Here is a 16656-nt window from a genome sequence, read left to right as displayed (position 1 = left end):
ACCTGGGAAACAGAAAAGACAATTAAATAATGACTGGATACTAGATGTGAATATAATGTGAGGTATTTAAACCACCTGGGAAACAGAAAAGACAATTAAATAATGACTGGATACTAGATGTGAATATAATGTGAGGTATTTAAAACCACCTGGGAAACAGAAAAGACAATTAAATAATGATTGGATACTAGATGTGAGTATAATGTGAGGTATTTAACACCAACTGCCTTGCCAGAAGTAGCTACAAATTCACAAATTGCCACCTTTAAGTACTTTCCATTTGTAGTGTCTGACTCACTGCACATGAATTGAGTTGACGGAGGACAGGATGTTTATTAGTCCAGATAGACATTAGTCTTCTGCTTTTGTCAACCCGCTGATATACACACGTAACGTCGGAGAGGCTGAAGCAGGGGTTATGTTCCTGTCAAGGGAACATCGGCAGTATGTGGCACCTGAGATATTGATGCCAGCAACCCTCTGGTAGATCACCCCCCCCCCCCCCCCCTCCCCTCGGGTGTATGGGAGCATCTGTCAGCCTGACTCAGCTGTACATGAGATCTGAATAATGTATAGGAACACATACATCCATTTTCTCTGTGTGAGGACGAGGGTGTGGAGGATTCCGAGAGGAACAATGGAACACTATTGTGAGTCGAGGATTCCACAGATGAACACAGTAGCTGTGAGAGGGATTCCTTCATGATGTGATGCATTTCATTACTCCACCCTTGGCTATCATCATGTCATTATTCACCCTTGGCTATCATCATGTCATTATTCACCCTTGGCTATCAGCATGTCATTACTCACTCTTGGCTATCAGCATGTCATTATTCACCCTTGGCTATCATCATGTCATTATTCACCCTTGGCTATCAGCATGCCATTATTCACCCTTGGCTATCATCATGTCATTATTCACCCTTGGCTATCATCATGTCATTATTCCACTCTTGGCTATCAGCATGTCATTATCCACCCTTGGCTATCATCATGTCATTATTCACCCTTGGCTATCAGCATGCCATTATTCACCCTTGGCTATCAGCATGTCATTACTCACCCTTGGCTATCAGCATGTCATTATTCCACTCTTGGCTATCAGCATGTCATTACTCACCCTTGGCTATCAGCATGTCATTATTCCACTCTTGGCTATCAGCATGTCATTACTCACCCTTGGCTATCAGCATGTCATTATTCCACTCTTGGCTATCAGCATGTCATTATTCCACCTGTTCCCAACCATTCTCTCACTTCTCAATGATTAAACACAAAGTGACTCCATGACAGTTACATTACAATATACATTAGAACAGACAACAGTACAAAAACAAGCAGCTCTTTCAAGTGGTTTTATCTCTCCTCTCCTCTCATCCCTCTCATCTCTCTCTCCTCCTCATCCCTCTCATCCCTCTCATCCCTCTCTCCTCTCATCCCTCTCTCCTCTCATCCCTCTCCTCTCCTCCCTCTCCTCTCCTCCCTCTCCTCCTTGTGAGGAGTCTTCTGTTGTGGCAGATAGCACTTACCCCTGAATCCTCTGAGCCCTTTACCTGTCTGTATGTCTGTCTGTATGTCTGTCTGTATGTCTTCCCTCTCTCGGCACGCTGCTCACCTACCTGACTAAGGCCTAGCTTCATCTTTTTGGAACATTCATCTGTTACCAGCATGGTGCGTAAATCCCTGCTGAGGGTATTTAAATATTAAGACTCTGTTCTGCTAGTCCTCCATCACACCATGTGGAGAATGAGGCTGCAGTATACATTCGGTGCCGTTCAGTCGAAGTTGGTTAAGAGTACTGTCATGTTAAATACCACAAACGTGGGGATTAGAGAAGAGATATTGACCAAGAGTTCTTTGGATAATGTGAATTAGGTTTACATAGAATGTCAATATGTTCCTCGTTCTACTCATCCAGGCCTAAATGAAACCCCAGACATGGATTTAAAATGAACATGAACACAGTAGCATTAACAACACAGGCAGTTATGACCACTCTACACTCTACATTCCTAGAAAAAAAGGTGCTATCTAGAACCTTGAAAGGGTTCTTGGCCTCCCGGGTGGCGCAGCCTGGGCTCGAACCCAGAGTCTCTGGTGGCACAGCTAGACTCTGGGTTCGAGCCCAGGCTCTGTCGCAGCCGGCCGCGACTGGGAGGCCTAGTGTCGTCCGGGTTAGGGAGGGTTTGGCCGGTAGGGAAATCCTTGTCTCATCGTGCACCAGCGACTCCTGTGGCGGGCCGGGCGCAGTGCACGCTAACCAGGTTGCCAGGTGCACGATGTTTCCTCCGACACATTGGTGCGGCTGGCTTCCGGGTTGGATGCGCACTGTGTTAAGAAGCAGTGCAGCTTGGTTGGGTTGTGTTTCGGGGGACACATGGCTTTCGACCTTTGTCTCTCCCGAGCCCGTACGGGAGTTGTAGCGATGAGACAAGATAGTAGCTACTAAACAATTGGATACCACAAAATTGGGGAGAAAAGGGGAAGGGAAAAAAGGGGTTCTTCGGCTGTCTCCGCCACAGAGGGTTCTACATGGAACCCAAAAGGGTTCTCCTATGGGGACAGCAGAATAACCCTTTTGAAACCTCTGTACTCTTTTGGTTCCAGGTAAACCTTTTGAGGTTCCATGTAGAACCCTTTCCACAGAGGGTTCTACCTGGAACCCAAAAGGGTTCTCCTATGGGGACAGCAGAAGAACCCTTTTGAAACCTCTCGTTGTAAGCGTGTACTCTACTGTTGCAGGTAAATGAAAACACAACCATCTGTTTGGGTTTTATTGAACTGTTTTTCGGACACTCTCATCAGAATCTCTCCCTACACATACAAATTCACCAATCTAGATGTTAACACGCTCAAATGAAACACCTTGTTTTTTTCCTAATTGGGTAACTAAAAGCTAATCTGATGCCATTTGGAGTAGAGAACGGAGCTGACCCATACAGACAGACATGGAATCAATAGAATCAATAGAGAATCATTAGCGAAGGACTCTGTCATATGAAACAGCATGTCACTGACCCCAGAGCCTGACCAGACAACACACTGTGGTGCCCAGAGACAGATAGAGATTCTCTGTTACAGGTTGTAGCAGCTAGTTGTGTCCAGTGTCCAGTGTCCAGTGTCCACTACAATAGGAGACGGAAGACAGTGGTGCCTGGGGGTTGAAATAACCTAAAATCACTTCTTTTTTTTAAACAAATGGAACTCCCAGTGTATTATATATACAGGAAATGGTAAGTGGCCTAGCTTGACCCGAGCAGAGAGCCGTGGGGGAGAGACGTGCAGACCAGATATACATTATATATACACCCTCCACAGACAGGAGTCAGTAGCCGTGGGGGAGAGACGTGCAGACCAGATATACATTATATATACACCCTCCACAGACAGGAGTCAGTAGCCGTGGGGGAGAGACGTGCAGACCAGATATACATTATATATACACCCTCCACAGACAGGAGTCAGTAGCCGTGGGGGAGAGACGTGCAGACCAGATATACATTATATATACACCCTCCACAGACAGGAGTCAGTAGCCGTGGGGGAGAGACGTGCAGACCAGATATACATTATATATACACCCTCCACAGACAGGAGTCAGTAGCCGTGGGGGAGAGACGTGCAGACCAGATAAACATTATATATACACCCTCCACAGACAGGAGTCAGTAGCCGTGGGGGAGAGACGTGCAGACCAGATATACATTATGTATACACCCTCCACAGACAGGAGTCAGTAGCCGTGGGGGAGAGACGTGCAGACCAGATATACATTATATATACACCCTCCACAGAAAGGAGTCAGTAGCCGTGGGGGAGAGACGTGCAGACCAGATAAACATTATATATACACCCTCCACAGACAGGAGTCAGTAGCCGTGGGGGAGAGACGTGCAGACCAGATATACATCATATATACACCCTCCACAGACAGGAGTCAGTAGCCGTGGGGGAGAGACGTGCAGACCAGATAAACATTATATATACACCCTCCACAGACAGGAGTCAGTAGCCGTGGGGGAGAGACGTGCAGACCAGATATCCATTATATATACACCCTCCACAGACAGGAGTCAGTAGCCGTGGGGGAGAGACGTGCAGACCAGATATACATTATATATACACCCTCCACAGACAGGAGTCAGTAGCCGTGGGGGAGAGACGTGCAGACCAGATAAACATTATATATACACCCTCCACAGACAGGAGTCAGTAGCCGTGGGGGAGAGACGTGCAGACCAGATAAACATCATATATACACCCTCCACAGACAGGAGTCAGAAATCCCCCTCTTCACACCAGATCTGGGTTCAAATAGTATTTGTTAATGGTTTGATTGAGCCTGCCTGGACTGCCAGATGGACAGGGATGACACTGTCGGGAGTTGGGACTATCCCATTGGTTCCACTGCGCCAGGCAAGCTTATCTGAACTTTCCAAGTATTTGAAAAGAAAACAAATACTAATCGAACCCAGGTCTGCTCCACATCAGTCCACAGAGCCTCCACTCCCACACCAGATGAACCCAGGTCTGCTCCACACCAGTCCACAGAGCCTCCACTCCCACACCAGATGAACCCAGGCCTGCTCCACACCAGTCCATAGAGCCTCCACTCCCACACCAGATGAACCTAGGTCTGCTCCACACCAGTCCACAGAGCCTCCACTCCCACACCAGATGAACCCAGGCCTGCTCCACACCAGTCCACAGAGCCTCCACTCCCACACTAGATGAACCCAGGTCAGCTCCACACCAGTCCACAGTGCCTCCACTCCCACACCAGATGCTTTACTCTACCGAATGGCACCTTATTCCCTATATAGTGCACTACTTTAGACCAGAGCCCTATGGAACCCTATTCCCTATGTAGTGCACTACTTTTGACCAGAGCGCTATGAGCCCTATGGGTCCTGGTTAAAAGTAGTGCACTACATAGGGAATAGGGTGTCATTTGGGATCTTTTCACTCCAAGGCCTGGATGGAATGCTGAGCTGAGCTGCGTCCAAGCAGCACACAGACAGGCCAATTAAATGTTGATGTGTCCCTGGAGGACGTTTTCATATGATCCCCCCCCCCCCTCAGATAGGATCCTGAATGTTTTCTCCCTTTCCAATCCGCTCACAGCAGACCTGGGTTCACATACTATTCAACATCTTTCAACTATTTGGGGGGGGGGGGGGGGGGGGGGGTTGACTGAGTCTGCCTAGAGTGCCAGATGGGTTTGAGGGTTTGCCATTTTGAGATTATTCTATTGCCCAATTAAACCAGGCAGGCTCAATCAAGCACAGATAAAAACAAGTATTTGAAATAATTGCGAATAGAATTTAAACCCAGTTTGTCTCTAAGACCAGAGCAGACGAGACCAGACCAAACGAGACCCCCTCCACAGGGTTCTTCCATTGACCACAGGTGAAGGTTGTTGCATGATAGACGACTGATTAAACAATCATCTTGGGGACATCAAGTCGGCAGCCCAGCTAAGCATGATAGCAATCAGATGTGCTTCTGTGACTGGGCCTTTATATCTCATTATAAGGCTCGGGTTTATGCTCCATGTAAAAATGTATATGATTACACCCAAATAATATTCTTTACAACAACAAAAAAGCATGACAAACACAAAACAAGAATGAAATTGTATTATTTGAATGTAAAATAAAGACTTGGTGTGGGGGGTGAAAATGTCACGTCCACGTACAGTTACAGACGAAATGAAATGGGACCAAATCTGCACATCAAAAGAGGAACTGACAGAGGAGACGACCAACGGAAGCATTTGGGTAATCATCCAGTCACAGTGTAGCCCTTACCTTGACCCTGGGCAGGGGCTGGGAAATGTACAGCCAACACCAGGAAGAGCAGAGGACACCACGTCCTTATTGGGAGTCCTACAATCAGCATCCTTACAACTGTGATGCTCCTTCTGCACCTAGCAGGGAGAGGAAGAGAAATACAGACTATTTAACACTGCCTGACTGCCACAGCTGTGGGCTTTGGAGAGCGCTAGAAAGAGGTTTTAGGAATAGTGATGAGAGAGAGAGAGAGAGAGAGAGAGAGAGAGAGAGAGAGAGAGGGAGATGGAGAGAGAGAGAGAGAGAGAGAGAGAGGACAGAGGGACACAATGAGAGAGAGAGAGAGAGAGAGAGAGAGAGAGAGAGAGAGAGAGAGAGAGAGTATGAGAGTGAGTGTTTACTTGCTTTGGCAATGGTAACATATGTTTCCCATGCCAATAAAGCCCCTTAAATTAGCATCCTTACAACTGTGATGCTCCTTCTGCACCTAGCGGGGAGAGGAAGAGAAATACAGACTATTTAACACTGCCTGACTGCCACAGCTGTGGGCTTTGGAGAGCGCTAGAAAGAGGTTTTAGGAATAGTGATGAGAGAGAGAGAGAGAGAGAGAGAGACTACCAGAGCCCACTGGATTCTCCAATTACCTTGAAAGAGTTACAGGACAAAATAAAAACTCTCCAACCCAAAAAGGCCTGTGGTGTTGATGGTATCCTTAATGAAATGATCAAATATACAGACAACAAATTCCAATTGGCTATACTAAAACTCTTTAACATCATCCTTAGCTCTGGCATCTTCCCCAATATTTGGAGCCAAGGACTGATCACCCCAATCCACAAAAGTGGAGACAAATTTGACCCCAATAACTACCGTGGAATATGCGTCAACAGTAACCTTGGGAAAATTCTCTGCATTATCATTAACAGCAGACTCGTACATTTCCTCAATGAAAACAATGTACTGAGCAAATGTCAAATTGGCTTTTTACCAAATTACCGTACAACAGACCATGTATTCACCCTGCACACCCTAATTGACAACCAATCAAACCAAAACAAAGGCAAAGTCTTCTCATGCTTTTTTGATTTCAAAAAAACCTTTGACTCAATCTGGCACAAATTGATGGAAAGTGGTGTTGGGGTAAAACATAAGACATTATAAAATCCATGTACACAAACAACAAGTGTGCGGTTAAAATTGGCAAAAAACACACACATTTCTTCACACAGGGTCGTGGGCTGAGACAGGGATCAGCTTAAGCCCCACCCTCTTCAACGTATATATCAACGAATTGGCACGGGCACTAGAAAAGTCTGCAGCACCCGGCCTCACCCTGCTAGAATCCGAAGTCAAATGTCTACTGTTTGCTGATGATCTGGTGCTTCTGTCACCAACCAAGGAGGGCCTACAGCAGCACCTAGATCTTCTGCACAGATTCTGTCAGACCTGGGCCCTGAAAGTAAATCTCAGTAAGACCAAAATAATGGTGTTCCAAAAAAGGTCCAGTCGCCAGGACCACAAATACAAATTCCATCTAGATACTGTTGCCCTAGAGCACACAAAAAACTATACATACCTTGGCCTAAACATCAGCCCCACAGGTAACTTCCACAAAGCTGTGAACGATCTGAGAGACAAGGCAAGAAGGGCATTCTATGCCATCAAAAGGAACATCAATTTCAACAAACCAATTAGGATCTGGCTAAAAATACTTGAATCAGTCATAGAGCCCATTGCCCTTCATGGTTGTGAGGTCTGGGGTCCGCTCACCAACCAAGACTTCACAAAATGGGACAAACACCAAATTGAGACTCTGCATGCAGAAGGGCAACCAGTGAAGAACAAACACCATTGTAAATACAACCCATATTTATGCTTATTTATTTTATCTTGTGTCCTTTAACCATTTGTACATTGTTACAACACTGTATATATATATATAATATGACATTTGTAATGTCTTTATTGTTTTGAAACTTCTGCATGTGTAATGTTTACTGTTAATTTTTATTGTTTGTTTCACTTTTGTATATTATCTACCTCACTTGCTTTGGCAATGTTAATACATGTTTCCCATGCCAATAAAGCCCCTTTAACTGAATTGAATTGAGAGAGAGAGAGAGAGAGAGAGAGAGAGAGAGAGAGAGAGAGAGAGAGAGAGAGAGAGAGAGAGAGGACACAGAATGAGAGAGAGAGAGAGAGAGAGAGAGAGAGAGAGGGGACACAGAATGAGAGAGAGAGAGAGAGCGAGAGAGAGAGAGAGAGAGAGAGAGAGAGAGAGAGAGAGAGAGAGAGGACATAATATGAGAGAGAGAGAGAGAGAGAGAGAGAGAGAGAGAGCGAGAGAGAGAGAGAGAGAAAGAGAGAGGACAGAGGGACACAGAATGCGAGAGAGAGCGAGAGAGAGAGCAAGAGAGAGAGAGAGTGAGAGAGAGTGAGAGAGAGAGAGAGCGCGAGAGAGAGTATGAGAGTGAGTGTTTACTTGCTTTGGCAATGGTAACATATGTTTCCCATGCCAATAAAGCCCCTTAAATTGAACATTTAAATTGAGAGAGAGAGAGAGACCAGCATTGAGTAGTAACAGACGTCCATAGCTATCGGGCTTTTTCAGTGTCGAGGCCCAGCCAGTCTCAAGTGGGGGCAGGCAGAAGGGAGTCAGGGGAAAAGGGGGAAGATGAGAGTCACTTTCAGAATGGGAAGTTGGAAACAGAACAGTAGAGGACTTTGTTACATTTTGACGGACAGGCACAAGAGAACATTTCCTGAGTGCCATTGTTGACATTGAGAACAAGCAGAGCTCAACTTGTCTGTCACTCATCATTAAGGCTTTGACTAGACAGGCAGATTGTAACAGCAGCACAGGAATGGAGGAAGCTAGTACAATACTGCCACATAGGACGACTGTAGGGCAGTAGGCTGAAAATGACCAGCTTTACTCACTTGTGTACATTTTTGTTCTATGACTGTATTCAATGCATTCATCATACTCACACAGCATATTGATGATGAAAATAGATTTCCAATCAACATCCCTGGACATAAGTGAATAACGCGTCAAACTGTGTCTTCATATACAGAGATAACTGTACATCTTAATCCTGGTATCTGTGTCCATCAAACTAAACCTGGACATTGACTTCATGACAGAGATATCGTTTAGACATTTAAACTATTTTATACAAACAAAAGCATAAATTGTTTTCTTCAAAACCATTATTTGCTATACTTATGCAATACAATTTAACCAAAACAAAATAAATATATTGTCATTAGATTTAGGTTAAACGGTCGTTGAAAAAAATGACGTTGTTTTTTTTTACAGTTCCATGACAGGTTCCCACGTTGTTTCAATTTCATCACATTTATTTATTGTTGTTTAAATGACGTGGAAACAGCGTTGATTCAACCAGTTTGTGTCCTTATGGGAAGTAACTATTTGCTGACAAACATTGGATGTTTTTTTTTTTCCCTACTTGTAAACCCTTATGGCCAATTATTCTTCAAAAGAGGAAGTATAGACGAATCAGCACATTCAATTTGAAAGCTGAAACTGCTGATGAAACTCGTGAAGTAGTAATCCCTAAACGCAGTCCAATCAAAATAAACCTCATTAATCTGAAGTAAGGTAGCCTACACGTCAATAGAATATGAGATAGGGACAAAACGCATCTTGTCGCCCTGGAAACAACCGGGAAATAGACATATTTCGTTGTTTTTTTTTGTATTTACAATGAAATTCCACGAAGACCATAATAATGACAGTTAATAATACATAAAAAAATCATTTCTGACTTGATTTATAGGCACACAAAAAACATTTGAATGGCTTAAATTACTCCAGTTGTGCAACTCTCACAGTGTCTACTTCAAAAGTTAATTGTTAACTTGTGCACCCGACAGGAAACTGATGAGAAGATTGCCCACAAGTTTAGTTACATTCTAGAACTTTCAATTCGTTTACAATTTATTTGGTAATTTATCAGTATACTTGATCAAGTCAACCTATCCAATTGATTGCCTTTGAGAGCGTGGAGTAAATGACCATAATAAATATAGGCTAAGCACTCGAAACAAAACAAATTCCATACTGAATTAATGAAATAGCAATCCATAACTCACAAGTCATCAAATCCTAAACGCTCCTATTTCCCACGGATCCTCTCAATCCCCAGAGTGTATGTCTGTCTCCCTGGTTTGTTTCAGCCTCTCTCAGTCAACTATTCCGTCAGTCAGTCCAGACTAAAACTGGGGGTGGGTGTTTCTTGCGTCGTTATTCACCCATCCCTTCGGCTATTCATCCCCCTCTACTTCTCTCTCTCCTTCCTTCACCTCATTTCATCCTGTGGACTGACGGGGGGGAAAGGGAGAAAAAAATCGACCAATTGCTGCTGAACAGGAGGACGGGAGCGAAACGGGAGGGTGGAATTCGACAAAAACCCTCAGGCACTCTGCCTCGACAGGACTTGTCAAGTAAACGACTTGTAACCGAATGTAGGTTTTAACACTCAGGAAATGGTCATTTAGCTCTATCGTTAGTTTTCATAGCATTGTGATGTCTGACACCGACTGGATTGGAATTGTGGAATCTGAGCAGGTGCTTCGGCAAATTCTGTTGCGCGCTCTCTGGTGCTCTGAGGCTGTGAACGCACCAAGTGACTATACATTTAAACATACATCTACGCTAAGTTGTTCCTTGAATGGCTGTTGCGTAATATCGAATGAACATTTGCAAATTCCCTAGGAATAGGGCCTTATTTTAGTTGACTTGTCTTTTGGGACAGCGGAATTTGAAGCGTGGGTTATAGTGAATTGTGCAGCATTGCGGCTCTGGAATAAACTACACTCCACACCAGGTGTACCGTAGCGACCAATGCCCCTCAACGTCTTTCCCCACAAACCTCCCATCCATCGTCCATAGACCATCCCAAATGGCACCCTATTCCCTATATAGTGCACTACGTTTGATCAGAACCAAAAGAGCATCCTTTTCCCTATATAGTGCACTATTCTGGTCTGTCTGTCCTCCTAACACCTCTCCCCTCCCAGCCAGCCCCTCCCAGAGAGAGGGAAACCCAGATCCTTGCTCCCAGAGAGAGACAGAAACCAGATGCTTTGACAGTCCCAATGATGTCACCTCAACTGTCTTTGACTAGGCTGGGAGCATCCAATGGCTGCTGGGAAGGAATCAGTTCCTTTCAACACTATCGCACTGCAATGAGATGCTGCTGGAAAATGGATTGTCTGTGTGTGAAAAAACAGAGCAAACTAGAATGCTATTTGGCCCTAAACAGAGAGTACTGCCAGTCCCAGTGGCAGAATACCTGACCACTGGGACTGGTCCTAAACAGAGAGTACACTGTGGCAGAATACCTGACCACTGTGACTGATCCTAAACAGAGAGTAGACAGTGGCAGAATACCTGACCACTAAGACTGACCCTAAACAGAGAGAACACAGTGGCAGAATACCTGACCACTGTGACTGATCCTAAACAGAGAGTACACCGTGGCAGAATACCTGACCACTAAGACTGACCCTAAACAGAGAGTACACAGTGGCAGAATACCTGACCACTGTGACTGATCCTAAACAGAGAGTACACAGCGGCAGAATACCTGACCACTAAGACTGATCCTAAACAGAGAGTACACAGCGGCAGAATACCTGACCACTGTGACTGATCCTAAACAGAGAGTACACAGTGGCAGAATACCTGACCACTGTGACTGATCCTAAACAGAGAGTACACCGTGGCAGAATACCTGACCACTAAGACTGACCCTAAACAGAGAGTACACAGTGGCAGAATACCTGACCACTGTGACTGATCCTAAACAGAGAGTACACAGCGGCAGAATAACTGACCACTGTGACTGATCCTAAACAGAGAGTACACAGCGGCAGAATACCTGACCACTGTGACTGATCCTAAACAGAGAGTACACAGTGGCAGAATACCTGACCACTGTGACTGATCCTAAACAGAGAGAACACAGTGGCAGAATACCTGACCACTGTGACTGACCCAGAATTAAGGAAAGTGTTGATGTACAGACTCAGTGAGCATAGCCTTGCTATTGAGAAAGGCCGCTGTAGGCAGACCTGGCTCTCAAGAGAAGACAGGCTATTGTGCTCACTGCCCACAAAATGAGGTGGAAACTGAGCTGAACTTCCTAACTTCCTGCCCAATGTATGACCATATTAGAGACACATATTTCCGTCAGATCACACAGATCCACAAAGAATTTACATTTACATAATATGACATTTGAAATGTCTCTATTCCTTTGGAACTGTTGTGACTGTAATGTCTATTATTCATTTTTAAAATGGTTTATTTCACTTTTGTTTATCTATTTCACATGCTTTGGCAATGTCAACATATGTTTCCCATGCCAATAAAGCGAGAGAGAGAGAGAGAGAGAGAGAGAGAGAGAGAGAGAGATAAAGAGAGAGAGGGGGGGGTGGACTACCATATCAAGTATTCTCAACTTTATAGTGGACAGTAACAGATATTTCCCCTAAATCCAGTCAGTCCCCCAAGAACGTTCCCATTGTGTATGTGTGTATTGGATACCAGTTGTGTTGTAACAGCCTTATTTCCTTCAGATAAAAATGACATGTACAATTGCAGGGTCTCATCCAACTTGTACTAAACTGGAAACACAACCAGTCGACCACCATAGTAGAAAACAGAGCAGTAATCACAGCTAGGTAGCTTCAAACAGAACTGGAGCGTTTGAGGTTTGAAAGAATCCGTGTGAAGTTTGTCCTGGCCTGTTCTACAACAGGTCTGCCATATTCAAGCCCTGCACTGCCTGAACAACAGGTCTCTCTGTCTGCCATATTCAAGACCTGCACTGTCTGAACAACAGGTCTCTCTGTCTGCCATATTCAAGCCCTGCACTGCCAGATATAAGGCTCTCAATCTCTCCTGGGTCCTCTACACACAAGACATGAATCCTTATATATCTCCTGGGTCCTCTACACACAAGACATGAATCCTTATATATCTCCTGGGTCCTCTACATGTTAGACATGATTCCTTATATATCTCCTGGGTCCTCTACACACACTACATGATTCCTTATATATCTCCTGGGTCCTCTACATGTTAGACATGATTCCTTATATATCTCCTGGCTCCTCTACACATCAGACATGATTCCTTATATATCTCCTGGGTTCTCTACACACAATACATGATTCCTTATATATCTCCTGGGTCCTCTACACATTAGACATGATTCCTTATATATCTCCTGGCTCCTCTACACATCAGACATGATTCCTTATATATCTCCTGGGTTCTCTACACATTAGACATGATTCCTTATATATCTCCTGGCTCCTCTACACATCAGACATGATTCCTTATATATCTCCTGGGTTCTCTATACATTAGACATGATTCCTTATATATCTCCTGGCTCCTCTACACATCAGACATGATTCCTTATATATCTCCTGGGTTCTCTATACATTAGACATGATTCCTTATATATCTCCTGGGTTCTCTACACATTAGACATGATTCCTTATATATCTCCTGGCTCCTCTTCACATTAGACATGATTCCTTATATATCTCCTGGCTCCTCTACACATCAGACATGATTCCTTATATATCTCCTGGGTTCTCTATACATTAGACATGATTCCTTATATATCTCCTGGGTTCTCTATACATTAGACATGATTCCTTATATATCTCCTGGGTCCTCTACACATTAGACATGATTCCTTATATATCTCCTGGGTTCTCTACACATTAGACATGATTCCTTATATATCTCCTGGGTTCTCTACACATTAGACATGATTCCTTATATATCTCCTGGGTTCTCTACACATTAGACATGATTCCTTATATATCTCCTGGGTTCTCTACACATTAGACATGATTCCTTATATATCTCCTGGGTTCTCTATACATTAGACATGATTCCTTATATATCTCCTGGGTCCTCTATACATTAGACATGATTCCTTATATATCTCCTGGGTTCTCTATACATTAGACATGATTCCTTATATATCTCCTGGGTTCTCTATACATTAGACATGATTCCTTATATATCTCCTGGCTCCTCTACACATCAGACATGATTCCTTATATATCTCCTGGGTTCTCTATACATTAGACATGATTCCTTATATATCTCCTGGGTCCTCTACATGTTAGACATGATTCCTTATATATCTCCTGGGTCCTCTACACATCAGACATGATTCCTTATATATCTCCTGGGTTCTCTATACATTAGACATGATTCCTTATATATCTCCTGGGTTCTCTACACATTAGACATGATTCCTTATATATCTCCTGGGTTCTCTACACATTAGACATGATTCCTTATATATCTCCTGGGTTCTCTATACATTAGACATGATTCCTTATATATCTCCTGGGTTCTCTACACATTAGACATGATTCCTTATATATCTCCTGGGTTCTCTATACATTAGACATGATTCCTTATATATCTCCTGGGTTCTCTACACATTAGACATGATTCCTTATATATCTCCTGGGTTCTCTATACATTAGACATGATTCCTTATATATCTCCTGGGTTCTCTACACATTAGACATGATTCCTTATATATCTCCTGGGTTCTCTACACATTAGACATGATTCCTTATATATCTCCTGGGTTCTCTATACATTAGACATGATTCCTTATATATCTCCTGGGTCCTCTATACATTAGACATGATTCCTTATATATCTCCTGGGTCCTCTACACATTAGACATGATTCCTTATATATCTCCTGGGTTCTCTACACATTAGACATGATTCCTTATATATCTCCTGGGTTCTCTACACATTAGACATGATTCCTTATATATCTCCTGGCTCCTCTTCACATTAGACATGATTCCTTATATATCTCCTGGGTTCTCTACACATTAGACATGATTCCCTGTTCTGGACTACTGTAGATGCAGCACAACATTACAGACTCCAACGAGAGAAGCCCACCAATTGTTAACTTTCTGATTTTTTTTTTATGCGAAAGTGAGACATTTTTCTTCCTTTCTAAGTAATGTTGCATTGAAAAACTTTAACTTTAACCTTTGGCTCAAAGTACCCAATTACATTTCAACAAGCTAAGCATCTCTCTCTCCCTCTTCTTTCTCTCTCTCTCAGAGCTCAGTGCCTCCTTTCGTTCAGTTCCCAGCGGACCCTGAGTGACAGCTCCTCTCAGGACCCCAGGAATCGAGTCGGACAACAGATCTGCACTGCTCATGAACCCGCCTCCCTGAACAGAACAGAATCGAATATAGAATGAATAAATGCATTATGGCTGAGTCCCAAATGGCACCATATTCCCTACACATAGTGCACTAGGTTTGACCAGAGCCCTAAATGTAGTGCACTGTGTAGGGAACGGAGGTGCCATTTGGATCGCAACCTTAGAGTTGATACGGAGTTCATTGAGCCTCAACCATATGGTTCTCTCTCTCTCTGCCGCCTGTCTCTGTCATAAACAATTTAAAGGTCATTGGGATTCAACAGTCTGTCTAGATACCGTAGGCTATTCTGATTTCTTATTCAAACTGCTGTTCTGGAGCATCGGAGAGAAACTATAAAGTGTAAAATGTGAGATGTTTTTTTGGGGGGAAATGTGACAAACAATAATTTCAATGTTTCACATGAATACACACACACACGCACGCACACACACGCACACGCACACACACACACACCCACGCGCACGCACACACACACACACACGCACACGCACACGCACGCACACACACACAAGCACACACACTGATATGCACAAACGCACACACAAACACTCACATGCGCACACACACACACTCACACACACACTCTCTCTCACACACACACACACACACACTCCCTTCTTGTCCTCATTCCCAGATACCTTTTTCGTCTTACAGTCAGATTATTATGTCACATCGTTGTCTCACCTCTGACCTGAAAGGGTTTTTAAATATGACAGATTGTCATGCTGCTTCCCGCTGGGTAACAGACAGGATGAGTCGTGGTCAAAAGTAATGCACTATATAGGGACGCAACATGTCCATCTCCTGTCCTCTTCTTGTCTTCCCCAGGGGACCAGTAAGCAGTATGTCCCGGGGCCTGTGCAATTTCATTGTTTTACAATCTCTGGTATGCACATTTTACCTTTATTTAAGAGGGGGGGGGGGGGGGGGTCTCTTTTACAAGGGTTAGAATGTACAGGACATATTTTCCGTGGTCTTTTCCACCTGGAGTATAGACCTGACTGTAGTACATAGCCTGTATTGATTATGTAAACAGCAGAGCAGATCCTTGAGTCAGTACATTTCCACAGTATGGGATGACGGTCACTGCAGTTCAATCAAAGTGACACCTGTTTCCATTGTCAGAGCGTCGACAGTGTGTCTGGAAGTGCGTTCCAAATCAGTACCCTGTTCTGTAGGGTACTGTAGTTCACTGCTTTTGACCAGAGCCCTATGGGTCCTGGTCCAACGTAACGCAGCATAAAGAGAATAGAATACCATTAGGGACTCATCCATGGGGTTCTGGAACGGCCAGCTCTCTACATAAAGGGACTCAGCGTTGGGGATCTGGAACGGACAGCTCTCTACATAAAGGGACTCAGCCCTGGGGATCTGGAACGGCAAGCTCTCTACATAAAGGGTCTCAGCCCTGGGGATCTGGAACAACCAGCTCTCTACATAAAGGGACTCAGCCCTGGGGATCTGGAACGGCCAGCTCTCTACATAAAGGGACTCAGCCCTGGGGTTCTGGAACGGCCAGCTCTCTACATAAAGGGACTCAGCCCTGGGGTTCTGGAACGGCCAGCTCTCTACATAAAGGGTCTCAGCCCTGGGGA

At 44.2% G+C, this 16656-nt stretch overlaps 1 protein-coding gene across 1 annotated transcript in view; it reads right to left on the bottom strand.

Moving 5' to 3' along the window:
- Positions 1-10101, bottom strand: part of LOC110511431 (collagen alpha-1(XIV) chain) — a 256230-nt gene extending 246129 nt beyond the window's left edge. The window contains 2 exon segments of the mRNA XM_090186206.1: positions 5814-5932; positions 9915-10101. Coding sequence (XP_090042332.1) covers positions 5814-5904 — 91 coding nt within the window. The 5' untranslated portion in view covers positions 5905-5932; positions 9915-10101.
- Between the last annotated feature and the right edge of the window lie 6555 nt (positions 10102-16656).

The sequence above is a fragment of the Oncorhynchus mykiss genome, chromosome 2 (assembly GCF_057628025.1).
Source record: "Oncorhynchus mykiss isolate SJ-2025 chromosome 2, ASM5762802v1, whole genome shotgun sequence".
Classification (NCBI taxonomy): Eukaryota; Metazoa; Chordata; class Actinopteri; order Salmoniformes; family Salmonidae; genus Oncorhynchus; species Oncorhynchus mykiss.
This window is presented reverse-complemented; position numbering and strand designations above follow the sequence as displayed.